This window comes from Xiphias gladius, chromosome 1, assembly GCF_016859285.1.
Source record: "Xiphias gladius isolate SHS-SW01 ecotype Sanya breed wild chromosome 1, ASM1685928v1, whole genome shotgun sequence".
Taxonomy (NCBI): Eukaryota; Metazoa; Chordata; class Actinopteri; order Istiophoriformes; family Xiphiidae; genus Xiphias; species Xiphias gladius.
The window spans coordinates 7,724,803-7,751,264 of NC_053400.1; the positions used below are offsets into that span (position 1 = coordinate 7,724,803).

The 26,462-nt window shown below is 40.5% G+C and overlaps 2 protein-coding genes across 6 annotated transcripts; both read left to right on the forward strand.

Annotated features, from left to right (window-relative positions):
* The first annotated feature begins 2,092 nt into the window (after positions 1–2,092).
* tdp1 (tyrosyl-DNA phosphodiesterase 1) lies at positions 2,093–11,208 on the forward strand. Of its 2 annotated transcripts, none has more exons than XM_040139457.1 (16): positions 2,093–2,315; positions 2,877–3,491; positions 3,914–3,957; positions 4,568–4,623; positions 5,067–5,163; positions 5,341–5,375; positions 5,671–5,763; positions 5,911–6,081; positions 6,325–6,403; positions 7,605–7,781; positions 8,296–8,344; positions 8,580–8,646; positions 9,405–9,512; positions 9,677–9,779; positions 10,025–10,130; positions 10,979–11,208. In XM_040139457.1, the coding sequence occupies exons 2-16, from the start codon at positions 2,879–2,881 to the stop codon at positions 11,050–11,052; spliced, it is 1,872 nt and encodes a 623-aa protein (XP_039995391.1). In that variant the 5' UTR covers positions 2,093–2,315; positions 2,877–2,878; the 3' UTR covers positions 11,053–11,208. The 2 variants fall into 2 exon arrangements, with proteins under 2 accessions (XP_039995391.1, XP_039995380.1); XM_040139446.1 differs by having other exon boundaries at positions 2,095–2,264.
* Positions 11,209–12,500: 1,292 nt separating this feature from the next.
* On the forward strand, positions 12,501–26,296 carry LOC120807407 (homeobox-containing protein 1-like). Of its 4 annotated transcripts, none has more exons than XM_040115444.1 (10): positions 12,501–12,688; positions 19,514–20,017; positions 21,353–21,438; positions 21,563–21,673; positions 22,720–22,876; positions 23,021–23,103; positions 23,971–24,066; positions 24,523–24,617; positions 24,957–25,040; positions 25,222–26,296. In XM_040115444.1, the coding sequence occupies exons 2-10, from the start codon at positions 19,515–19,517 to the stop codon at positions 25,549–25,551; spliced, it is 1,545 nt and encodes a 514-aa protein (XP_039971378.1). In that variant the 5' UTR covers positions 12,501–12,688; position 19,514; the 3' UTR covers positions 25,552–26,296. The 4 variants fall into 4 exon arrangements, with proteins under 4 accessions (XP_039971378.1, XP_039972218.1, XP_039973025.1 ...); XM_040116284.1 differs by having other exon boundaries at positions 24,526–24,617; XM_040117091.1 differs by having other exon boundaries at positions 24,529–24,617.
* Positions 26,297–26,462: the final 166 nt, after the last annotated feature.

Here is a 26,462-nt window from a genome sequence, read left to right on the forward strand (position 1 = left end):
AAGCTGAGGCTGACAAACTGCTGGATAAGTCAGCAGCTCCCTGCCCCTCTGGGTTTGGATCTTTTCCAAAAACTCTTCTCCTTGGGGTCTGCGCCAGAGTGGCCAGGTGAACGGTCAAAGCCACGTACAAGAGATCTGACGACTGTTCAAAATCCTTTAAACTGATGGACTACGATGAACACTGCCAGAGAGCGCGGCATTGAGGAGATGGAGACTGCTGCTTCCATCCAGACTGTCCGTCAGGTCAGGACCTTAGAGGGCCAGAAGAGGACATATCCTTGGTCAAAGTAGCAACTGATAATAAGCTGAATGAACTGCAGGAGGAAAGCTAAAGAGTCTGTCCTCCTTCAGTTTCATCTGGAACATGATGACTTTTTGATTCCATGATTGTACTGAGGAGTAACTCACAATAAACAACAATCTCTGTATAATAACCAATTAATAGCATTAAATTAAGTATTCATTTCAAATTACATTCATTTTCTCTTTGTTTGTTTACATGTTTTATTACATAGAAGTCGTACTAAGTAATAGTCAAGGTCAAACAACTGACAGAAATCCATTCAACATGCCCTATGAGTCAATTTAAAACACTGAAAAACAAGTCAAAGACAACAGAAATGGACACCAACAACATTCAAACACATAATTTACATGAATAAGAGCAGAGAAGCTGACAAACTCTTGAGAAATGCTTGTGTCTTACAGGTCACCAGCAAGGAACAGTGGTATTGCTCCAAAGAGTCACAATTCAAACATGAAGCCCCTTCAATTTATACTTTATACGCATTAAAGGAGATTTGGATCTGAATGAATGTATGGAGACAGTGCTTTTAAAACCTTTTTTCAATAGGAACCCAAATTGAATTAACTCATTCTACTCTCGCTAATAATGGATATTGATAAATCAGCATACTTATGTGCAGAATAGACATTGCTTTTCATTATTCTGGTTATCCTCAACATAATTTTCTAACTTTATGATATTCTTCTTCAGCATGGTCCTTGTTGCTGTTAGTCATGGCATTGGAGAAGATGTGCTTTTCTAGAGCTTGTTGAACTTCCACAGAGGGGATGTGACAAGCATTGCCACAGTGGCAAAGACTGTGCTATAACTTAAGTTCATTAGAGCCTGACTTTGGCTTAAAGGGATAGGTGTGACACCGTTATTATCATTACTTATTATTATCAGCACTTGAAAATTGATTCAAAAGAAGACTGGGCTCTCAAGCTGCTCGCCTACTATTTTCAGATGCCAAGATTTTTTAACAATATCTATTCGGAGCCTTTTTTGTTCTACAAAGTTCTTTGTGATTTGTCTGGATGGATATAAAATAAATTTAGTTTAGTTATTATCTGCCATTGTTGCCCCTACTGAATCTGGAGCTCCACACTCTGGAGTACTGTATTGTACTGTGTGGGGTCCCCCCATAACCTGTCATGTGTGTTTCTTACATCTGTTTCTTCAGGATAAACCTCGTCCACATCTGGGCATCTTGTGATTCCTGTATTCCTTGTGCTTTGTAACAATAGCCTACTGTAACCTCACCTAACTTTCAGTCAGTGCTCCAGTCCAGCAGTGACTTATGATTCATGATTTCTGAGATAAGATTAAAAAAAGGGGGACAACTAGCGTGTAAGAAAGCCCTAACCTAGCATGGTCTCCAGTCTCCATATAAACTGGACTAATGTTGATAGAGTGGCTGGAGGTCCTCAGTCATCATGGAGTGGGCCAATTAATTTGTCTAACAATATAATTTACATACACAGAATAACTAACTTAATAAACAAAATAATCGGGCTAATACAATTACTAAACCAAACAAATGTATGATTATTTTTAAAAGTAAAAGTTTTTAAAAATACAAATTTACAAACATAGACAAAATATGCCGATAACAACAACAACAACAACAACAATAATAATGATAATGATAATAATAAAATAGATTCTGTTACGGTGAAACTATCTGGATCTCGTTGGCCATGCTTGCGTACAAACCCTTATTTGTGAAAGCTATTAACGAGTCCCTGCTTGTATCATATGCGGTCCACGGTTTGTGTTGAGATCCCGGCGATTTGGCGGAACGACAATGACAAGACAGAGTTTCGACCCGGACACGTATTCCGAGTTCACACCCTGCGCCGTGCCGTGTTTCATGGAAGTGCGTTGTATGAGGTTTGCTCAGCGGGAGCTTTTAGTCGTACGCGTCTCTGCGTTCGCAACGGCGGTAACCTGTGCTGCGGCTCACGAACCTGACGTGGTAAAGCAAAGCCCACACTCGGCCAGTACATTTATGAGGCTCCTCATAACAGTAGAGTATCATCCTCTCATTTCCATTTGTTGCTCACTGCACTCTCTGTTCTCCTTGTATTATCTTTGCAGATTTGTTACTTAATACATCTTAAATAAGCTATTTTGTTTTCCCTGCTGAGTACTGTTTTGTAGCTAATTCTTATTCATGTATTCTGTACATTTTTTGAGGCATTTTTTTTTTTCCTCTTAGCATTTAATTTAACATGTCTGTAAGCATTCTGTCCACTCACACGTTCTAAACCCCAGTTTGAATAGCCTGAGTATCTTTATCGATTCTTTTTACTTGTGCATTTTAGTTAGAGACACACCCAAGTATATAATTTCTGTCTTAGCTGCAAACTATACTGTATTATTCAAAATTGAATTTATCTCCCTTTAGGTGGAGGTAAAAGCAGGGTACGATTTCAGCCATATCAATATGTGCTCAGCCTTTTAAATGCTTGGACACATGTATTCTCTTAATTCAGGCCCGTTCAGCATGACAGACCAGTGCCTTAACCATAGGCTCCCTCATCCTGTTGGATCAGCTGATGTTTGAACTCTCTGTATCTCCGCTCAGGCATGTCGCAGGACAGTCAGTACGGCAAGTGGACCATCTCCAGCAGTGATGACGACGATGAGGATCTTCCTCCCTCCGGGACTACAGGAACTAAGCCCCACCGACCTGCTGTATCCAAGCACAGCCCACGTTGGTCTGCCTCTCCCCCCAGCCCCAAACCGAAACCAGTACCGGCCACTATGGAGGTGAAACCTGAACCAGCTAAACCCCCTGTATCCTCACTTGTCATTGGCTCTGAGGCACGACAGTCAGCTGCAATGAACCAGTTGAATCCAGTGAAGTATGAAACTAGCCCCTCATTGGCTGGAAAGCGGAAGAAAGAGGTGTCAGACCGTTCAGGCTGGGCTCTTTCAGATAGTGATGAAGATGATGGAGATGTGAAGGGGAAGAGTCTCAGTAACCTACCAAAGAAGGCACCTCCAAGCCCCAAAACAAAGAAACTGAAGGTGGAGAATGAGCGCCCTCCCAGTCCCCACGGCCGGCTCTACTATATCGACGAGCCAGAGGACTTCTTTGAGTCCAGTATTCCTTGTCTGAATGACACCTACAGGTTTTACCTCAACAAAGTCACAGGCCTGGACAGGAAATACAACAATGGAGCACTGCACATTAGAGGTGAGAAAAGTTTCGCTTGATAAAGTCTCGTGCAAATTGGTTTGACGTGTCAAGATAAAAACACAACATGACCGGTTTGAGGCACTGGTAAAGAAGAAAGTTACCAGTCTGAGTATTTGAGTGTCAATCCCTGTCCTCAGTTAACACTTAGAACAACACTGCTCACTTTTGGTTTTTGACTTTATCAAAGGGAAGCAACGTGACCTCATGAGTAAAGAGACCCTCTAGCAAAAATGGAGGCCCTAGGTTTAATCCCCCATGACCAGGTTGTGTCTGTTTGTGCCTGCTGATTCCTGTGGGGATCTTCCTGCTGCAGACGTCCCACATTTGAAATCAGTGGAGTATAGCTACCACCATTAGTCATCATCAGTCTTTTATAAATTAGTTTTATTAAGTAATCTTTACTTTTTCCTTTCATCTAGACATTCTCTCTCCATTATTTGGGACCTTGAAAGAATCTGTTCAGGTGGGTAACCATAGAAACTCTTTTATGTCCTGTCTTTTAGCCGCGCTAGCGACGTGGCTCTAGGGCCGTCAGTTGGTCCATCAGCCCACTACTTTGTTAGATATTCATGGTCTCCAGAGGATGAAGCCCACTGACTTTGGTGATCCCCTGACTTTTTCACTAGTGCCACCATGAGCCTGACATTGTAGTTTTTTTTAGACAAATGTCTTGACAATTAGTGGCTACATTGCTATGATATTTTGTACAGTTTTATGCTCAGACAAGGAATCCCACTGACTTTAGTGATTCCCATAATTTTTTATCTAGTGTCGTCATCAGGTAAAAACTAAATATGGTGTTATAACAAAATATCTGAGAAGCTAATGACATTCCCATCATCCTCAGCTATACTTTGTGTTTAGTCCTCATTAGGGAATGTGAGCATGCTAACATTCTAAACTAAAATGGTCAACATTGTCAACATTATAGCTGCTAAACATCAGCATGTCAGCGTTGTCACTTTGCGCGTGTTAGCCTGCCGACATTAGCATTTAGCTCAGTACAGCCTCACAGAGCTGCTAGCTTGTCTTGGAGGGGATGTCGGCCATTAATTTACTCTCTTTCTTCATAGTTTAACTACTGCTTTGACATTGCCTGGATGGTTCAGCAGTACTCATCAGAGTTTAGGTAAGTTCTGCTTCTTTGATGCCATCACATTATCACAACGATAATCCCACTTTCCTGATTAGTGGAAATCTTGTGTAGTCTCTAGTGTAGTATGGCTTGTATAATATAGTTGCAAATGCATTACTTTCTATGAGCTGCTTTCTCATGAATTAAAAAAAAAAAAAATCAGAAAAATGTCTAATAAGCTCTCTTGTTTCAACATACGTTAATGTAGTGTGCACTTCTGGCGCTAGCCAAGAATTACTTAATACTTTTATTTAACAGTGACTCAGAATTAAAAAGAGACAGCTCAGTAAATCTATGAAACTATCTTTTAAGCATGTAGGAGATTGTTTTTATGGCTAGGTTTAGGGTTTTACAAACGCGTCTTTGAAATTCCTTTATTCTTTTCCCATGCATTAAATCAAGCTGAATCACTAAAATAAGTTGTGCTGTGTTTTCAGGGACCGTCCTGTTCTGATTGTCCATGGAGATAAGAGGGAGGCCAAGGCCCGGCTGGTCCAGCAGGCGCAGCCCTTTCCTCATGTTCGATTCTGTCAGGTACAGTCTCACCGCCACAGAGAACCGTTTGTGAACATCAGTTCTTCTGTAGTGCCATTTTTATTGATATTATGCACACTATGATCCGTAAAGTAAAATAGTCACACTGGGAAATTCCTCATAGTGAGGCTGTTTGAATCTTTAAATGGGACTAATGTGTGTGATTTTCTGCGACAGGCCAAGCTGGATATTGCTTTTGGAACTCACCACACGTAAGAATGTCCTTCCTTACCTGGTATTGTACCTGCTGATTTTTCCTTTGTTGTTGCTGTTGCTCGCACATCAGCTGACTTTAGGACGTTGCTGCTGGAACCTCTCTAGCTTTCACACTTGTAAAGGCCCTGTACATCCACACTGGTGTTTTCAGTTTGCCTGACCAATTGGACTGGTTAGACTGGTAGAAGCTGGTTGGAGCTATGCTGGGAGTAAGGTGATCTTTTAAGTAATTTTAAACTCCCTGTACATTCTGCATGAAATTATTAATATTTTGATGTGTCTTTTGTGCAGCAAGATGATGTTGCTGTGGTACGAGGAAGGCTTCAGAGTCATTATTCTGACCTCCAATCTCATCAGAGCTGACTGGTACCAGAAAACACAAGGGTGAGTCTGTCTGTTGAAGTCTTTTTTTTTTTTTTTTTTTTTTTTTAACCACGATTTAACCAAGGAGCAGTTTCATTGTTGTTGCATGGTACCTAGATATATGGTTTGGTTATGGACATGCCCCTGAATCTGTTATCTCCAAACCAGGATGTGGATGAGCCCTCTGTTTCCACGGTTACCAAAGGGCAGCAGTGCGACTGCAGGTGAATCGCCCACCTTTTTTAAGAGGGACCTAGTGGAATACCTGGCGTCGTACCGCGCACCAGAACTCGAGGAGTGGATCCAGCGAATCAAAGAGCATGACCTGTCGGAGACCAGGTAAACATGAGGCACCTGCAGATACATGTGTGCGCACATTCTGTACAGATGAGATGCAGACTCTATGTTAAAATTTCTTGAGATGTAAGGAGATACAACAATGGCTCTCACACCCAACCCCGTAACATTTATATTAGCTTGTTATTAAATGATGATCGTGCAGCTGTGACTGAGTTCAGTGCAGCTGTTCATGAATGTAACAGCTAGAATACAGGCTACACTAATGTTATTCTTTCGTATCAGGGTGTATTTGGTTGGCTCAACCCCAGGCAGGTATGTTGGTTCAGACATGGAGCGCTGGGGCCACCTGAGGCTGAGGAAGGTAAAAATGTCCTTTTGTTCCTCTCTAATTCTCTCTCATCCTGCTATTCTCTCACTAACATGTCGCTAATGTACAGTTGTCCAAGACAGAAAAGTCAATAGCTGCCAGTAGTTTCATAGTGTGCTTAGGTTTTTTATAGTTGCGTCTAATATTTTCTCTTCAAGGAGAGATGGGCAGGGTGTTTTGTGGTTTCAGTGCAGTGTTGTGAGTCTATTTTTCTATTTACTGTGCTGCTTTACATAAATGACATGGAGAGCAAAAAGTTTATGAGTTAATATAGAGATTTTGCTTTGGCTACAAATCACAATCACCAACCACTTTGCAGGACTTTTACATAAATGCTTTGTAGAGATTTGAAATTTTAATCAATCCGTCGTCAAACTCTCACATCATCTCTATTTTTTTTTTTTTTCAAAAGTTATTGTGGTTGTATGGCAGTGCGTTGGAAATCACTTCTAAAAACTCTTCTATGCTGATGTCATTACATTTTTTTGTGGGAAGTTCCAACGTGATAGAGATGTGACAGTTTGCTTTGCATAAATGGAAAAATATGGAGATTGAAACCAGTGACATTAATCAATGGGCAAACACGGATGCTGTGGAAAGGACATTGTGAATTTGGCTGTTTCTTGTAGTATAAATGTTTCTGCTCAGCAGCTGACTTTAAAAATCACACAAACACAAAACAATCCCATATTGCATTACCACCCAGTAACAAAGCAAACTTAACACTGACTGTGCTATCTGTGATAAGGCTCAAGCATCTGTACATTGATTTTCATATTGTTTTGAAATGAATGGATCCCTGGAATTTAGGATATCGATCTAAAAATGTATGGTAAGCTTGGGAGAAAGGTCAGATGTTCAAATTGAATGCTGATTGGCTTTTAGTTAGAACTTTAGAAGAACTGTTCCTATCACTAAAAGGCGTTTTCCAAAGAAACTGCATTATTTGCTTATGTGTATTACATTGGGAACAGGTGTTAGTTCAACGTATCACCCTGATTACCTGATGAATTAAAAAATGTAATACCTAAATGCTCTGTGTCATCTAATGTAACTAAAAAGAAAGGGCATTTTCGCAGGACTGACCGCTCTTAAGGATGTTGTCAAATTAACATAGTTTCTATAGGGTTATACTGTGATTATTTTTTTTATTTTTTTTCATCATATCTTTCTTCTCTTCTTCTCATTTTTCTAGCTGTTGCATAACCACACAGAGCCAATTCCCGGCAATGAACGGTGGCCTGTGATTGGCCAGTTCTCCAGTATCGGCTCCATGGGACTGGATAAGACCAAATGGTTGGCGGGGGAATTTCAGTGCACCTTGACCACGCTGGGGAAATCCTCTCTCCGTTCAGACCCTCCCATGCACTTGGTACGTTCCTCCCGCACAAACTTGATTTGGTCTTTTGGTTCTGTGATGCAGTATTCAAATACTATGAGAGAAACAGTACAAATGAATACAACACAAATGGAGTTTTCTTTGACTGCTGCTACTACTTTTACTAAGGTTCTTTTAGCATTTGCCTCAGCTTTCAACTGGTAAATAATAGAAGAGTCATTTTGAGGTTACATGTTTAGACTTCCTTACAGTCACTGCAAGACATTCAAACGCCTAAAATGGATTTATAATGGGTTTCAGACTCGGTGAACATCTGTTTTTCAATTCTGTGTGATCTTGGCAGTGTTCTGTCTTTTTTGTCAGGTGCCCGATAGAAAATTGAACTCCTATTTGTCCCATTAGAACTGCTGACTAATCTCTCTTCATTTTTGGTCAATTGCAAAAATGTACTGTATAAGACTCACAGAACCGTAAACCAGTTTCAGAAAATGAGATTAGAGATGACTGAATTTCTAAAGTGAGTAGCTAATGGGTGGACATTTTGCAGCTGTATCCATCAGTAGAAGATGTTCGGACTAGTTTAGAAGGCTATCCAGGTGAGTAATGTTTTTTTACATTTGAAACAAATAATTTGCTAATATGTATCATGTGTCTTAGAGGTCACGCACAAACAGAAATTACCTTTACCACATGCAGGTTAATGTTGACACAGAGGCCATGATCACTTTGGAATCGATTTACTAAATGTGCTTGATTTATTTATTCATTGATCCGTCTACTATATATTATACTGGCTGATTGCTTTTTGATTTTTTTTTTTTCGTGCTCCAGCGGGAGGATCTCTTCCCTACAGCATCCAAACAGCTCAGAAACAGCTCTGGCTCCACTCCTACTTTCAGTAAGTTCATTACTACTGCTCATCAAAATTCAGTCCTACTGTAAAGGTTCACTGGTAGTTACACTGCAGTCCTTTTTTCTCATCTTGTAGCCCTCAAATTAGCTGCCTTCTTAGCAAATTAGCTGTCACTGCAACACCAAGGTGTCCATTGAGGCTGTGCTTTACTAGTGGCGAAATGCATAATGAATGCTTAATAAATGCAAGAGTGATATCTGAAAATTGTTGTACTGTGGGTTTAGGTCCACCAGTAGGGAAGTGAATTGTCAACCTGAACCCAAATAAAGACATTTATATATTCGGGAAGATTTAGATAAACTGATTTTAATCAGCAGTGTGTTTGGCTTGCGTAACCACCTAATTTAGTTGACAAGCAAGCTTTGTGTGGTGACTAATATTCATGTGGACGTGTATTTAACACTTCTGAGATGACGAAGCCACTAAACCTCAGAAAGCTGCTGTTAGCCTCTGTTGCCAGGTGGTGGATTTCCAACATGACAGCCCAACTGTGTTCCATCACCTGAAAGCCGTCTGTAGATCCCGTTAGCTAGTCATGATGTCCATGGTTTTTTTTCATTTATAATACCCCAAATACTGTAGCTGGTCACTGGTTAGTTTATGCAGCTCGATCCATAGAACCACATTTTTTAAGTTTATTTGAACAGATGAGTGAAATATTACCTGTGTGTGTGTGTGTGTGTGTGTGTGTGTGTGTGTGTGTGTGTGTGTGTGTGTGTGTGTGTGTGTGTGTCTGTCTTTAGCCGCTGGAAGGCGAATACAACAGGAAGAAGTCATGCCATGCCACACATCAAGACATACATGAGGGCGTCACCAGATTTCACTCAGCTTGCCTGGTTCCTCGTCACAAGGTGAGTGCGCTAGCTTCGTATTTGTTCATTTTTATCATGCGCTGTGTTCCCCGCAATACTGAAAATGGTCAGACATGATCATTTCACATTAGTTTGGTGCTGAAATGCTCCTTTCCATATCACACAGATGAACTGATTAAACCTTCTTTATGTGTGTGTTTCAGTGCCAACTTGTCCAAAGCAGCATGGGGTGCACTGGAAAAGAACAACACTCAGATAATGGTTCGCTCATACGAGCTGGGAGTCCTCTACGTGCCCTCTGCCTTTGTAAGAGCAACACACATGGACAAACAGTAGCTCTATACTAAGATGTCTGACTGCTGCAGAGACTATGCCTGCACTGAATGGGATTTTCATGATGTGTTATATGGCACCAAAGAAATTTGTCAAACAAACCTTTGAACATTTTCAGCATCAAAACATATGAATGGCAGTGTAGAAATAAATTATTATACGTGTTTAAATTATATCGAAGTGTATTATTGTTTACTCTGCGATGAATTTCCTTACAGGACATGAAGACGTTCCCTGTTCACAAAAATCCATTTCCTGTCTCCTCGTCCTCCTCTGGTTTCCCTGTACCCTTTGACCTCCCCCCTACAAGCTATACTCCTAAAGGTACAGGAATATGTGTGGTTTTGTGTATGATGTCTAATGGATATATGTATGTACAGACCAGATTGTTTATTGAGTCTGTTGCTCTCTCACTTTGACTCTAGCTTAACTGCAGTTTAGAGCAAGTTCTTCCAGGGGTGTAACCCTAGTTAAATTATCACTTAATCTGTCATAAGGCTGTTCGTACTAGTGTGTCTTAGTAATGGTAAAGCAGAAAATCAGTTCCCCGGTTTTTAAATTTCAACTTCAGAGTTCTATTGAACACTCCGGTCAGTTAAACCTTGTGATGCAGGTTTAGCCTTAATTGCAGTTACAGTGTCATCTAGTGGCACTTAGATGAACTCAACAACAAAAAGCAACTGCGTTTATACAAAAACCATAGCCTTGCTTTAATCTCCAGCTTCCAAAGACACAGTAAAGAGGTATAAGATAGCACATCACTTATTCCACACAACACAGGCTGAACTTTGTCTTAAACATCAACCTGTCAAATAAGCTGACAGCAACAACCCCTCTATGTTATGTAACACTCTCCCCCTGCTGGGTTGAAAAGTGGTGGTAAAAAGTTTTTTAACTGATGATGGACATCCATGTTCCAAAGTGCTATTTGAGATCTGGCATTTTGGGGGCGTTTTATGGGGGCATTATTTAAAATCTACGACCACCAATAATGAATGGAATGTCATAGGAACCATTGTGATATTAAGCTTTGTCTGAGGCATGCTTTTCCACTTAGAGAGTGAGTGAAGACACTGTGGCAGGTACTAATGCTGCCATTTTGTCCAGTGTAATTATTAAATGCAGGATCCTTCTAATTTTACTGACATTTTCTTTTCTTTCTCTGTTTTCAGATCAGCCCTGGATCTGGAACATTCCACACAGCCAAGCTCCCGATACACACGGCAACATCTGGGTTCCCTCCTGAACACACACATACACCTCTCTTACAATAAAACTGCTGTGTTTGTAACTGTCACCACTATGTCTAGATGTTAGTTGTCAGTAACGTTTATTTTTATATTTTATACTGTACTCTTGACTGACATGTTTTGTACCAATAAATAAAGTAACGTCAGCATTGTCCAGTTGTGTTGTTATCTGTTTTGTAAATATTGCAACAGGATTTAGATATGAAAGGATGTACCTCATTAGTTAGGGTTATACATATTGATTTAATTATATTAGTCAACATCCAACACAACATAGAATCCTGTATGAACAACCAGACTATCAAAGTGAGGGAACAAATATCTCCTTAAATGCATCCCCACGTCAGGTGGGATCATATTTTGGCTTAATGCAGCAGATTCAGCATCTTACTGAGTTTACCTGAGATCTACAAAAGAGTTAACTGAAAGTGACAGCTCAGCATAGACCACCTCTATCGAATCAAAATTGCCAAACAGCAAGTTATGATGATGATGACGCATGCTTATCTGCTGTTCATCCTGAAGTTAGTTTTCATCATGGATAAAAACTGGTTTTAATAAAACTGACCCAGTGGTCAGCCCAAGTACCCTCAAATGACCTACTGGTCTGTGCAAATGCTGCAGTTAGATCTAGTTAGCCCCTAGCTTTTGTGACAATAGGTCAAACAGAACCCTAAACGTAAACATTACCCTGGCCTGTGTACTGGCAGGTTGTGCTTAGGTAATGTACAGTAGGTTTAACCTCTGCCCTTTCGATTTTGTGCACACCACTGGTTACCATAATTAAAAAAACACTCCACCTGCAGAAGTTGTTTCATGCCGGTATAGTACAAGAAAAACAGGATTTGATTGTGTGGTTCCTCTTGCTCAAATGTCCCAGGATCAAGCGCAGGCTATGTTTAGCAGGTCGGTGGGTACAGAACGAGGCAGGAGGAGAGAGTGTAAGTATGATTAGGTGTAACAGTAACTTCGGCAGGACGACCTTTGGGAATTTTTTTTTTTTTTCTCTTTTTGTGTGTATTTGTGTGTGAGAGTCAACTAAATGTTTACATTGTGACTAAAATTTAACATATAAAACAAGGAAAGGGAATTATTTTACGGCTTATGAGAAGAGTAGGAACAAAAAAATTGAAAAGTTGTTTTCAAAGCTGCTTATTAGAACTGTCCTGAGACATAAACTAACCTAAAAATGTAGGTTAAACAGAACATTACAAACATCCACAAGCACTACAGCCTCAGAATCGTCCATAGAATTGATTCAACGCCTTTCTGGCACTAAAGCTAAACTAAACAGCATAAACCTCATGAGGACGGGTAGCCTAATACTGCATGGTTTTGTATTGAATTCCCTCAACTGTAGCCAGGTGTTCCCAATAAAGTGGCACCTCTGCGTGTGTGTGTGTACACTAAGTTCTGTAAACTGCGATACCCGTCGTTCCTTGCGTCATTGTGTCAACATGGCGCCTGTCTGCCGGACAAAAGGCGAATCTGTCTGACGGCGGATTGAAACCCAATTAGAAACAGAGAAGACATTTTGGGAAAACTGTCAGTGTTCGTGTGTCCCGGCGGCCCAAGGCAATAGATATATGGTGGAATAAACGTCCGTGGAGGCTCTTGAACTGGAATATTAAGGTAACTTAAGTCCTGCAGCTCCAACTACTGCTGTCTTCAAACGGTTCTGCTAGCCCGATACCTTTCCTTTTCTCTGTATAGTGATATCTGAAAACTCCTTAAAAATTTCGCCAGTGCTGCGGCATTTTACTCGGCGGCTACGGCTCACTCAACCTACACTGATTGAAACGGTCTTATCTGAATAATAAAAAGTCAGTCTCCAATTCGGCATGCACATAGTTCACCAAAGATCATTTAATCAAACATAATGTCAACTTTTCGAGTTGGTGCACAACGCGCGCTGCCGCGATACATGGTGTATTTTTTGTCGTGTGCGATAATAACGGTGAACGACAGTAATAAAACGAACTATCTTGTTGTGCTTAGATTGGGCTAATTTATTAGAGAAATGCCGAAATGAGGAGTTTTTCATTATCAATTAAACGTTTTAATGCACCCTCTATCGGGAATGCCTGTTTTCCTGCAAGAAGGGCAAAATTAAAATCCATTTTTTCCCAACGTCATTCGACGTGAAAGTTGATCATTTCGAGAGAACGATGTGCATCGGGGCTACGCTGACATTTGGGACTACCACAGTGAAGTCTCCTGCCACATGAGCCAGCTGTTCTTTTTCGTTAATTCCAGCTTCAGGTTAAAAAGTTGCTTAATATAATGAAATGACTTTTGTCTATATGCTCAGCTGGCACGTCTGCAACGAGGATACAGTTTATGCCACGTCTGGTTAGGGTCTTAGGTCCCTGGGTTCTTTAATATTAATACTGTTTATCTTTAACCTGTTAGACTTTCTTCAGAGCTAAGCCCTCGGGGACAGCAAACATGAAATTATTTTGGTCTGAGGAGTAAACCGGATGGTAATACAAAGCCTAGACATGGACACAGTGGGAGAGGTTCTTGATAGATTACAATGTAACTCGCAGGGGATTCTGCTGGGAAGCTCTCTGCTCCATGGGGGAGGTCAGAGGTCAAGTTCAGCTACAGAGCAGCACTGCTTGGGCTGGTAGGGCTTCAGTTACTTGCACAAGGACACTTCCGGACTGTGTGAGTTGGAAGGACACATCACCTTTTGAGTCAAACTGTTAAAGTATTACACTGGTTGTGAGCAGCAGAGATCTCTTAAGGAGTTCAGCAGTGCGAGCCAGCACTATTTGATGCTGGTCCCTCTGTCCCTCCTTGCTCGCATAGTCTGTACCGCCCTCACATAATTACACATACTCCTGGTTTGCTGTCAGTCCACTGAATCCTAAGCTCTTCCAAAGTCTCTTCAGCTCAGTCATTTACCACTTCCAAAGCTGCTGACATACATTAAAAACTAAACCATGAAATATTTTTTTTCTATAGTTCCCAAACTATTTCTGTCAATTTTACTTGATTCCATCTCTCCTTTTATAAAGATATTAACTACAAGAGAAAATTTGGACTACTCTAATAAGGTACAGCGAAAACCTTTTCCTTACTATACTAATGCTATTGTTTTATCATAGTGAGCGCAGCTCCTAGAAAGTCACTGTTTTGTAGCTATGGTGAGGAACTTCAACAATCACCAACTTAGGTGGATGGGTCCTAATTCCAAATCGATGTGAACAAATGAAGGCTTACACTAAAACTGATCTGGCAGCCAATGTGGCAAATAAAGTACATAAAGGTTGGTTTCCTGCCTTGATATGATTGTTGAGGAAAAATGCATTATAAGTTGGATACACCCTTGTATACTAGGCTATGATAAATAATTTGTCTGATTCTTTTCTCAGGACAGGAAGGAAGAAGTTCTGTTTGCCTCTTAGTCACGTGGTGTCATTATGCATCCAGAAGCCACTGTGTCTTCTTACAGTAGTCACACCTTTTTAAAAGGACGGTTGGTTTCCTGCCATTAAGGCTAGTAGAGACCAACTTTGCAGATAAATTAGGCCAGTTATCATTGTTTTTGCCTTATGGCTGGGTGCACTGAAATTTCCCACCCAGCACTTGTTGCAGTAGGATGTGCTCTGATGCTACTGCGTACTACAGCAAGCAATTGGTGCACTTGTAGCGTAGTGGCCGCACGGACTGGTGCGGATACAAGAAATTGGAGGGTACATGGATGTCCTCACAGAACCTCGTGTACACCCTCTGATGACGAAATTTACCTCACATGGATCTTAGCGGACCTTACTGACGTACTCGAGCATGCGTAAGGTATAACACCGCTTCAAGAGTCAGATGATTTATTCCAGTGTTCTGTCAACTCTGATGACTGAATTTGAACCTACTTTTTTTCTTTTTGATTATAATGAAATGATTATAATGAAATTTAAATATCACCTTACTTATAAAACCCAGGGGCCGTTAGTCACGAGTTTCAGGCAATGTCCAAGAACTTTGTATCATCATCAATTAAAAAGTAGTTCAAGGGAGATTTTCACTGACGTGTTTAAGTCACATTTTCTTAGTGTTTAGTTAACCATTAACTGCTTGTCTTAATCTTAGGTTACATAGAGCAAAGACTGAATTGCACTGAACCTCATCATTACAAAATGTAAAAGGTTTGGAGCCCCTAAGATGCTTCTTAAAGCCATCAATAGAGCCAAACTCAGACAAGTAATAATGGTCAGGTTCTGTGAGGCAAAGGAAGGCAGGTTCAGCAAAAGGTGGTGAGGCGTTTGGCGGGGCGCCCTGGTGGCCTAGGGGTTAAGTTGCCAGCCATGGACCAGCTGGGGTTCTTGCTTTTTGTTGCGCATATGTTCCCCATGTCTTTTTCCTTCATTTTCTGTATCTGATAACAGCATAAAGTATGCTGTGTGTGTGTGTGTGTGTGTGTGTGTGTATTCTGTTGCTGTGAATAGTTCCAAAAGGCATAAAGTTAAAGATGACACATTTCTTTAATATTTTAAGCAAGATCACAATTTTATTTCCATCTTTTAAAGTTTCAAAATAACACAAAGGAAAAGAGCCTGAAACACCCAGGCCACCCTGCATGGTCAGTACTTAGTAACACCCCCTTTGGCAGGTATCAAAGCTTGTAAGCACTTTTTGTAGCTGCTAAGAGTATTTCACTTCTTGTTTGGGGGATTTTCACCCATTCTTCCTTCCTTCCTTCTGATTCTGTGAAATTCTTGGGCCGTTTTACATGCACTGCTCTTCTGAGGTCTAGTCACAGATTTTGAATTAGGTTTAAGGTCGGGGGACTGTGAGGGCCATGGCAAAGCCTTCAGTTTGCGTCTCTTGAGGTAGTACACTGTGGATTTTGAGGTGTGTTTAGGATCCTCATCCTGTTCTAGAAGCCATCCTCTTTTCATCTTCAGCTTTTAACAGATGTTGTGATGTTTGCTCTCAGAATTTGCTGGTATTTAATTGAGTCCATTTTTCCCTCAACCAGTGAAATGTTCCCCGTACCACTGGCTGCAACACAAACCCAAAACATGACCAATTTGTCCCAGTGGTTAACAGTTGGACAGGTGTTCTTCTCATGAAATTCTGCACCTTTTTTTCTCCAAACATACCTTTGCTCATTGCGGGTAAAAAGTTCTATTTTGAATTCATCAGTCCAAAGGACTTTTTTCCAAAATGCATCAGGGTTGTTTAGATGTTCCTTTACAAACTTTTGAAGTTGAATTTTGTGGTGAGGAAGGAGGAGAGGTTTTTTTTTTTTTTTTTCTGACGACTCTTCCCTGAAGGTCATATTGCTGCTCAGTAGAACAGTGCACCACCACTCCAGAGTCTGCTAAATCTTCATGAGGGTCTTTTGCAGTCAAACAGGGGTTTTGATTTGCCTTTCTAGTATGGCTGTAGTCTCCCAGTTGACTGGGTGAGTGTTTGGTTGATATGCTTTAGTCAGACCAAATTCTCACTGGTCGGACAATCGCCAATGTTAATGTTGTAAGGATTATATTGCTACATCAATAGCCTTCCATGATTAATTCATTGTTTACTGCGTCGGTGGGAGGGACGGACTACCTGTGGAAACGTAGGGGTGTTTCCACACTAACCCCCCCCCCACCCCACCCATCATTCACAACTTTGAACTCATCCAACCTAATAGAGACTGCTAGGTCTAACTTATTTAACATTTACTGAACATTTACTCTCAGTTGGCTCCAAACTAATTGACACCATGTCAAAGAATTTGTCGCTTTGGCTGCATTTTGTTAAAATGGATTACCAAAAAGTCAAGTGTGAACTTTGCAAACAGCAGTTTGCATATTGCAGCTCGACGGCCAACTTTTCATACTATCTAAAAACGGTAGGCTTACTTGTCTGCCTTAAGATGCACCAGCATCGTTCTTGTTTAACGCAAGGCTTTGAGTGTATATTCCTCAATAGTTCTTGTGCTGCGATCACCAGATGATATAGTTCTATTTTTGGAAATCATATGAATATGGGCAGGTGCACGCTGGTCGGCTGTGAGTCTGTTATCATTTCAGTATAAAACAATTAGGTTAAAATGTCGCCCAAGAGATTTGTATCATTGTCCTTTCCTTTTTTTCACTCTAAAATTGCACAAAACAAAAATAATGCACTAATCTTGCTTAAAATGTCGTTCATCTTCTACTCACTTAACATATCACAATAACAGAAATTTTGACCAGGATGCCCAAACTTTTTCATGCCACTGTAACTGCTGCACCACTTGTCTCCCCTGTCCCTGGTAAGATCAGTGGTTGAAGAAGTATTCAAATCCTTTACTGAAATAAAAGTACACATACAGCAATGTAATTGTAATAGTCCATTACAAATAAAAGTCCCGCATGAAAAATCCTACTTAAGTAAAAGTACATAAGTATTAGTAGCAAAATGTAGTTAAAGTATAAAAGTAAAAGTACTGGTTTGGTCCCTCTGAATGATATATTATTACATATGATATCATTAGATTCACTTGATTCGATAGATTAGATTTGAACATGTGAGAAGTTTAGGGAAAAAAAAAATCACCATTTGGTGGAGCTGTTAACAACTCACAGACATCTGAAATGTGACCCCGACTACACACTGCTTTATGTAAGAAGTCAGAAGCCAAAAAGGTCCGAAACCACTGGTTTAATCTGTGTGTGTTTTGTATTTTAAAATCTTGTTATATTATCCATTGTGTAAATCTTTATCTTAAAAGTAACTAGTAACTAAAGCTGTCAATTAATGTAGTGAAAGAAAGTAAAATATTAACCTCTGAAATGTAGTAGTGTAGTGGAAGTATAAAGTAGCATAAAATGGAAATACTCAAGTAAAGTACGAGTACCTTAAAATTGTACCGAAGTAGTAGGTAGTGCTTTCAGAATTGGTCAAAAAATAAATTTAATTATTCCTCTTAATTTGCACCATTCGAATATTTATTTTGGCACATTATGTCCATAAGAGGGCAAACAAATACATGAGACATTCATTTTCATCAATGAAGATGATTGACATTGTGTGACTCTTGTCTGTCATGCAGTGCATTCAGTGCAGTGGCCCAGGCCCACACGAGAACTCATGAGGCCACAGTAGTGCTGCTTTTTTTCACAATCGAACGAACCAATGTAAAAAGTTAGTCTGGTGCCATGTGTGGTTGTGTGTTTATGAAGTTCTATATTTTTAAGAACTGCAAACAAGACTTAAGAAATACTAGGCTCAAACAAGTGAAAATGTAGTGTATTTAACTATTAATGTACAACAAAATAACTAAAAACTAAAGACAAATAATTTTGATCAGTTGTTATTAAATGAAAACAAAAAAGCTAAGAATCATTTTGCCATAATTTTGCTGTCCTGTATTGATCCTGTGTATCAGTCTAACTGTCTAACAATCTACAGCATGACTCATCCTCTGCAGCAGAGAGAGAAAGTATGGAGCTTGGCTGCCTGAGATGTAGATTTTCCTTGGCATTTTTCCCAAGACGCGTGCACATACACAACACTCAACCTCACCCTCCCTCTCTATATACGTGTTGACATGTCTGCTGACTTTGATTCTCTGCTGTGGCCTGTTTTTCTTCTCAGCATCAGAAAGAAAAGCAGCAGGACAGATGTGCTATCTAATTTCTGTTTTCCTTCCTCATTTGCGCTCCTCCTTTCTCAGTTCAGTTCAATGACTATTATTATGATGGCGTTATTTTAGAAAAGACACAAAATTAGTATACATTTAAGAATACACGGTATATGAAATATGGCTATGGATAAGATTTAACAGTAAATCTAACAAAGCCACATTGAAGCGAGCATGTATTTGGTTTGAAAACATACTGTACAAAAATAAAAAACGGGCAACATTATGTGATTATTGGGGTTCATATTCACGGTAGTAAAAGTATTATTTAACCTGGAGTAATACACTTCAGATCTGGATAGCATTCTCTGTCTTTGTTGGAGTGTCGCTACATTTCTTTAACGCGTTACTGCTACAAATGAAGAGCAGGATGTGAGTCATGCCACCTGTGTGTACACTGCAAACAAAAGAGGGACCCGCTCTAAAAACAATGCTCCATAATGCTACCAGTGTTCAAAAATTTCACAGGGTACCTTTTTAGGTACTGTACATCAGTACTACTTAAGAACATTAAATTTTACTTAATTTTACTTTTACTGTGAATAATTATTTGTGTTTACTTACTTTAGTAAAAATTATAGAGAGTAAAATATGGTAAATTGTACAACTTATTTCCTTACGCAGAAAAAGTGTTGCATAGTATAAAGCCTGTAGTGCTCCTTACAGCTGCCAAGTTGTCTAAAACAACATTTCCCTCCAAAATGTAGGGAGTCTAAGAGCAAAGTGTCACAAAGTGGGAGTGCTTAAGTGAACAATTGTACTAAATTAAAGCACTTGAATGAATTTGCAGAGTCCTTCTTTGGTATTAATATTGTTGTTATGATATCCTCCAGGATGTTCCAGCAGTGTGAGGAGCCTCGTTTCACCATCGAGCAGATTGACCTCCTCCAGAGGCTAAGGAGGACGGGGATCACCCAGGCGGAGGTCCTCCACGCCCTGGACACCCTGGACCATCTGGACCGTCAACATGGACGCAAGTTGACCCATAAACCTTCCTACATGCCTCCTTCATCTTCCTTATCTTCTTCCAGCACTGTCACCGCCTCTTCCTCCATGACTTCCACCGCCACTCAGACAAGTTTCCCGGACAACCAACTCTCACTGTCTCCTAATAACAACTATGACACCACCTCCCTGCCTCTACCAGTTCCAGTAGCCTCACCTGTTGTCATGGCAGCGGTAGCTCAGAATGGTATAGTTGCTGTCAGCAATGGGAAGCTGTCACCACCCCGGTTTCCTCTTGGTGTGGTTAGCGGCAGTGTGACGGCACCAGGCTACGGGTTTGAGGCCAGTGAAGAGGACATAGATGTCGATGACAAGGTGGAGGACTTGATGAGGTAAGACCAAACCAGACTTATCTTAGACTAGGCTAGAACAGGACTGACTAGACGAGGATGAACCAGGCCAAACCAGCTCACAGCATTTGGGACAGTTTCATCCACCGCATGGGAAACAGTTTCAGATGCTTCCCATAGAGAAGCTCGGGGAAAACTGAAAAATACTGTTTGAAAACACAGTCAAAATGAGCTTTTTACTGCCCCCTGGGGATGGAGGGCAGAAAACACCCACTACATATACGGTTAATGACAGCTGCGGTTGTTGTGGGTGTTTTCCTCACCAGCCAGAAGGGGCAGCAATGAGCCCATTCTACATCAAAAGACACCACCCACCAAAGACGAGATTTATACTGTATTGGAAGTTTTTTCTAACATAATGCTTTGGTTTTACAAGCGGGACGGCTTCAAAGATGAGGACTAACAGGGGGGTTTGGCAAATGTATGTTTGTTTAACTTTCCCTCTGCTGATAAAGCAGCGTACATCTGTTTCCCTGAGCTTCTTAACCTGGCATTTTTGAGGAGTCGGCCCCAAATGGGATTAAACCAAGGAAAGACCAGTATTCCACATCTCAGATAAAATGCTTTATTAAGCATGGGCATTGTATAGGACGCCTTTCCTCTGTGGGCACACTGGCACTGAGCAAAGGTGTGTTTTCTGACAAAAATCTCTGGTAACATGTCAGTTTTAAACAAAGAAGAAGGGCAAAAAAAAAAAGACCACAAACATAAACTTGTTTCACCAGTTGGCAAACTTGATGCAACATGCATTTGGAAATGTTTCCTTAGCCTACCAAAAACAGTGTTGCTGACAGTATATAAGAGAGGCGGTACTTAGGGCACAGGCACTAGTACCTACCAACTGTATTTTGTTTGCCAGAAACATGACAATAATTACTACTCATAATTATGATTATTGTAATTTTTTGTAACAAAAAGCCTGATGGTCGACAAGCCTGCTCATAGCGCACACTGAATCTGAATTACCACCTACATGCTAACGCATACTGTACACACACACACACACACGCACACGCACACACCCTCCAGTGCCTCTCATCTGTAGTCTGCAGCCAGACAGCAGCAGTCAGAGTGATATTGATTTGAGTGTATGTGAAGATGAAATCCAACCAGAAGAGCAGAGAATATTACAACAGAATTGGGCCTTAAATTCCTTCACATATTGAGCTGCAACAGCTACTGCTGTTCATAAACTGAGTTACAGCTGGTTTAAGTAAAGTGACTGTTGTCTTGTGCAATGTGTGTTAGTAATGTCCAACTGCTGGAGATCTAGACATTTATTATACTTTGTGTAAACAGTATATTCTCTCCTTGTAGAAGGGACAGTGCTTTGATCAAGGAGGAGATTAAGTCCTTCCTGGCGAACAGGCGGATTTCCCAGGCTGTGGTTGCTCAGGTAACGGGTGAGTATCAACTTCATCCGTACTTAAACCAGGCCCACTAAATCAGTACCAGAAAGAGGTGGCATGTCAGCAAGCATCCAGCCAACTGACGATTCAGATCTCACTCAGTTCCTCCTCCTCCCAGGGATCAGTCAGAGTCGAATCTCCCACTGGCTCCTACAACAGGGATCGGACCTCAGTGAGCAGAAGAAACGAGCCTTCTTCCGCTGGTACCAGCTGGAGAAGACCAACCCAGGTAGCATCATCATAGACCTTCAGGCCAACATCTCCTACATAACCTTCCCCTTCTTTCACTTGTGAAAATATACTGTAAAAAAGGGATAAAAAGTTTCTCATAAACCAGTCAGCTGCACTGAAATCGTGCCTGTCACTGTTGACTTCAGTGACACTTAGTTTCTTAACGCTGACTGAGCAAAAATCAGAGCATTTAGACCTTGACTAAATGAGGACATTCACTACTGTAACATAATGAGACAAAGAGATAGGAAATCTGTAAAGGTATGGGTTATAATGGACAATGTATGTCTGTCCTTGAGTAGGACCCTGGACATCCTGTTCTGACAGCTCTAATTCATTAGTGCAGAAAGTAATCTACCTCGCCTCATTGGTATTCAAAGCTATTACTACAATATGAACTAAAATGAGGTGTGTGTTTTTTTTTTTTTAAAGCTATAATTTAGCAGCAGAGGACCAGTTTATGATATTTGGAGAGTTGTAGATGTAAGATAAGTCTTATTTGAGTCTTTTGAAAGAAAGAGTCCTGGCATATGTTAATGTTTTTATGAGCATCTTGAGAAGTTCCTTATTACAGTAAGACTGCAAAGACTAAACTGTTTTCCTGTGACTGAACAGTGACTACATTGTGTCAAGTTGAGGTCAGCTTACTGGAATGTACAGTATGATAAAATGAGTACAGTCTAGTTCAAGTTATCCTGTGTCTTCACTTGGGAAAAAACAAGTGGCACAATGCTTTGATAAGAGTCTCTTGAGTTTAATTTGGTTCGTTGGCTCGAGGCTCTAAAATAAATGAACATAAGGATGTCAGAGGTCACTCCTGTCCTCACAATGTGAGGTGAAGTGTACATACATTAAAGGTACATACTAAATGATGTACAATGATTTCTTGTCATTACCATAATATAGATGTATTTTTAGGTGGAGGAACTGAATGGATAAAATTGTATGAATTAGCTGGGAAACTGTCTAAAGCATCACTCAGTATGACTTACTGAAACTAATATAAACTTTATTATTAATACTTTATGGCGTTTGTGACTTCAGGCGCCACTCTGGCCATGCGAGCTGCCCCGTTGGCCCTGGAGGACATGATGGACTGGCAACAAGCCCCGCCCCCCTTTGGCGCCTCCCCTGGGGGCTTCCGTCTGCGGCGGGGCAGCAGATTCACCTGGAGGAAGGAGTGTCTGGCTGTTATGGAGAGGTGAGGAGGAGGAGGAGGAGGAGGAGTGGACTGGCTGAAATGTAACAGTGTAATGTTTAATTTGCTGTGTCATTATAACTGTGTGTGTGTGTCTGTGTGGTTTTGGTTGTGGTTGTGGTTGTGGTTGTGATTGTGTGTACAAAGCTACTTCAGTGATAACCAGTACCCTGATGAAGCAAAGAGAGAGGAGATTGCCACTGCCTGCAACGCTGTCATTCAGAAACCAGGTAGGTAAAAGCAGGGCTGAATGACTTTGACTGAAGTCATAATCCATAGTACATTATCAAATATTATAAATATAATTATTGATTATTAGTAAACTTTCACTTGATTTACAAAATAGTTTTACTCTTTAGTTTTTGGAGCTTCCCTAACAGTTACAAAGTAGGCATTTATCTCTTAAATCAGTTGGAGCTTTTTATTGAGTGAAAGGCAAGGGGTCATTGTCTTGCTCAAGGACACATAGCTCTTCTTTGGCGTGTAACTTCATGGATGTTTCTCTGAAATTAACTAGCTATGAATTATATCATTTAGTAAGTAGTGAGTGGAAATAAATGATTATACATAAGTAATAAGTAATGGGGAATTGATTCAGTTTTACTTGATGTTAACTAATCTTTTTTTTCTTTTTTTAAATTTATTTAACTTTCATTGAACCAGGAAGTGTCTTGAGATATATTATATTTTTTACAAGAGACCTGGTTAAAATGTAAACATAAAGTAAGTGCCGCATAGTTACATAAAACACACATCATTCATTTACAATCACATATAACACGACAAAACGAGACCTGAGAGACATAAGAGGGATAAAACCTGACTATTCAGAACAATTATTTTCTTCATGAAACATTTTCTGAATTTGACATTTGAACATCTGATAACACGACAGCCATTCTAGACGAAGTCTATTTGGTTTATTTTTCCAAGCTCAGGGTGCCTCGACAATATCTGACTTCAAAAAACAACCACAGGGAGAGACTGAAGGAGTAGAGGACAGAGAAACAGCAGCCATGTAGCTGTGATTTTGTGTGTGTGTGTGCGTGTGTGTGTGCGTGTGTGTGTGTGTGTGTGTGTGTGCGTGTGTGTCACAGGAAAGAAGCTGTCTGATTTAGAGAGGGTCACATCTCTGAAGGTCTACAACTGGTTTGCCAACCGCCGCAAAGACATCAAGAGGCGCGCTAACATTGGTAATGTCTACCTCTGTGTGTGTGTGTGTGTGTGTGCACGCGCGTTTTTCCTGTAGTGGATGTTACAGTAGTTATACATGCAGTATGTCTTAGTGTGACTAAAGAACTCAACGTGAAGCAGATTACATAAAAGAGCTTTTACTCTTCAGGACACATCCTTGTTAACCACCTGGGTGTTCCTTGCACTTAACACGTAGATGCCATCCTGCTCATCAAAAACACAGCTGTAGAATTACACACACACACACACACACACACACCTGGGCATCAGTTAGGAATACATATCCTCATCTTGACACCTGGAAATTCTTCCTTTTGCAGTGGTATGGTTTTTACCAGCAGCATTAGCAGGATGCAGCCTCTGAACTCCTTCATTCTTTGCATCACCATTTGCTTGCATCTGAGTGTGGTGTTGATTGAGGTCGATATGCTATGATCAGGTTTGTGTTTTTGAAGAAGCAGCCATCTTGGAGAGTCACGGCATCGAGGTTCAGAGTCCAGGAGGTCAGTCCAACAGCGACGAGGTGGATGGCAACGACTTCCCTGACCCGGTAAACTAGATGTAGCTTGATCTTCCTGCTAATAGAGCTGCTCGGTCACAATAGCAGTGTATTTGCACCGAGCAGCTCGGCGGTATCAATGTGTGGAACAGTGTATGTACAGTTGGGCTCATTGACCTTTGTCTCGGTCAGTCAAGTTAAACTGTGTGAAACATTACAGAATCTACTTTGTTGTTTGTGTAGCCTGTTTAAATTTACATTCCGTCACATATTTAACCCCTTATGTTTAGAGAGAGTTTCAGTATGGTCAGCAGTAGAATAGGCATTATGCATTATGACAATATTCTCCTGCCATTGTTATAGTATAGCCTATATGCTGCTCTGTTACAGGGTTGTGAGGTGTCTTTATTTGACAAGAGAGCTTCAGCCAGACAGTTTGGTTTCAGTCGAGCTGACCTTTCCTCTCCAACCCAGGTACAGCCCAACTACACAAACTGCTTCCACGGTACAACTGCGTTTATCAAGGAGTTTTTTGGTCTCAGATTAAAGGATGAGGGCAGATTCGCAGGAGAAACTTTGAATTCCTATAAAGAAAATCCAGATTGAGCCACAAAATGTACTAATCATTCCCCACTCTTCTCTTCTCCTTGCTCAGGTTCCCACGCTGCTCCCCAGCTGGTTTACCACCCTTGGTAGAGGAAGCTTGTCTGGACAAAGGGGCACTTCTCTGATTGGCCGCTCCCTAGTAACAGGGACGGGTCCTCAGGCAGAAGGGTCCAGATTGACAGGCGTGTCCTGGTCTCCGCCATCCCCTTCCCTCCAGGACGAACCCACCATTCAAAGCGTGCTGTCCGAACCCCAGGACCCAGTCAGGTTGGAAAAGGCGGCTGTCACTCACAGCAACCAAGCCCTAACCAATCAGGTGGATGGGGCAGGGTGCAGTATGGGGAATGAAATAAAGACGGAAACGCTGGAGGATGACTGAAGAGGGTGGTGGATATCGGAGTTGCCAGAGTCATGAATAGAACAGGTGTGTTAATATGCAAGCAGATTATATAGGAATGTAATAATAAGTGGAGAAAAAAAAAAAAAAAAAAAAGACCAAAAGTCGTGTAAATGCCAACCCTGAGATACCTCCCAACCCTACCTCCAACCACCAACCTGCTCTGCTACGCTCTTATAGGCATTACTAGTATATTATAACAATGATAATAATAATAATGATAAACATTTATTTGCTAAAGTCCTCCCCAGCAGACTGTGGAATATTTTAAAATGCCTAAATAATAACAAACAAACAAAGTGAAATAAATTATGAATTACTTATCAAACGGTAAATGCATACTTAAAAGGAGAGAGAGAGATATACACACACATTTCCACATTATTTCTTTGTTGATTTGTTTTTATTAAGGCATTTTAAATCTTCCATAGAGACTGAGTAATAGGACTTGATGCATTGTGCAGATTTCCTTGAAAAACTGCACTTTCACAGCAGGACAACACTGTATTTGACATGGGATTCAAATAATTTCAGGGTCTTGCACTGTGATCTAAACACAACTAAACAGCCTCAAAAACTAAATACATGAATTTGAAAGTTAATTTTAACATTGTTTTAAAAATTAAGTAACGCATGTCATCACAGTTGATAATATTTTAAATTTTCGCTGTTGATTCCTTCCTGTGAGAAGAACAGCAGAATAAGCTTAGTTTTCTTTAAAAAAAAACAAACAAACAAACAAAAAAAAGTCAAGGTCACATCATGCTAGTAATATTACTGTGAGCCTAAGATGATATAAAAAATGTAAAAAAGAAACAGAATGACCCATTTCTCTATCCCTTGCCCTGATAAAATAAGCTCAACATACGGAAGCAAAGAAAGGGCATAATAAT

Bases quoted from the DNA above. Each gene is read 5' to 3' on its own strand.
- tdp1 (XM_040139457.1), top strand. From the start codon at position 2,879: ATGTCGCAGGACAGTCAGTACGGCAAGTGGACCATCTCCAGCAGTGAT. The intron at 5,764-5,910 runs GTGAGTCTGTCT...TCTCCAAACCAG, and splicing joins TGGTACCAGAAAACACAAGG to GATGTGGATGAGCCCTCTGT. The intron at 6,404-7,604 runs GTAAAAATGTCC...TCATTTTTCTAG, and splicing joins GCCACCTGAGGCTGAGGAAG to CTGTTGCATAACCACACAGA.
- LOC120807407 (XM_040115444.1), top strand. From the start codon at position 19,515: ATGTTCCAGCAGTGTGAGGAGCCTCGTTTCACCATCGAGCAGATTGAC. The intron at 22,877-23,020 runs GTGAGGAGGAGG...GTGTGTACAAAG, and splicing joins TGTCTGGCTGTTATGGAGAG to CTACTTCAGTGATAACCAGT. The intron at 24,618-24,956 runs GTAAACTAGATG...GCTCTGTTACAG, and splicing joins GCAACGACTTCCCTGACCCG to GGTTGTGAGGTGTCTTTATT.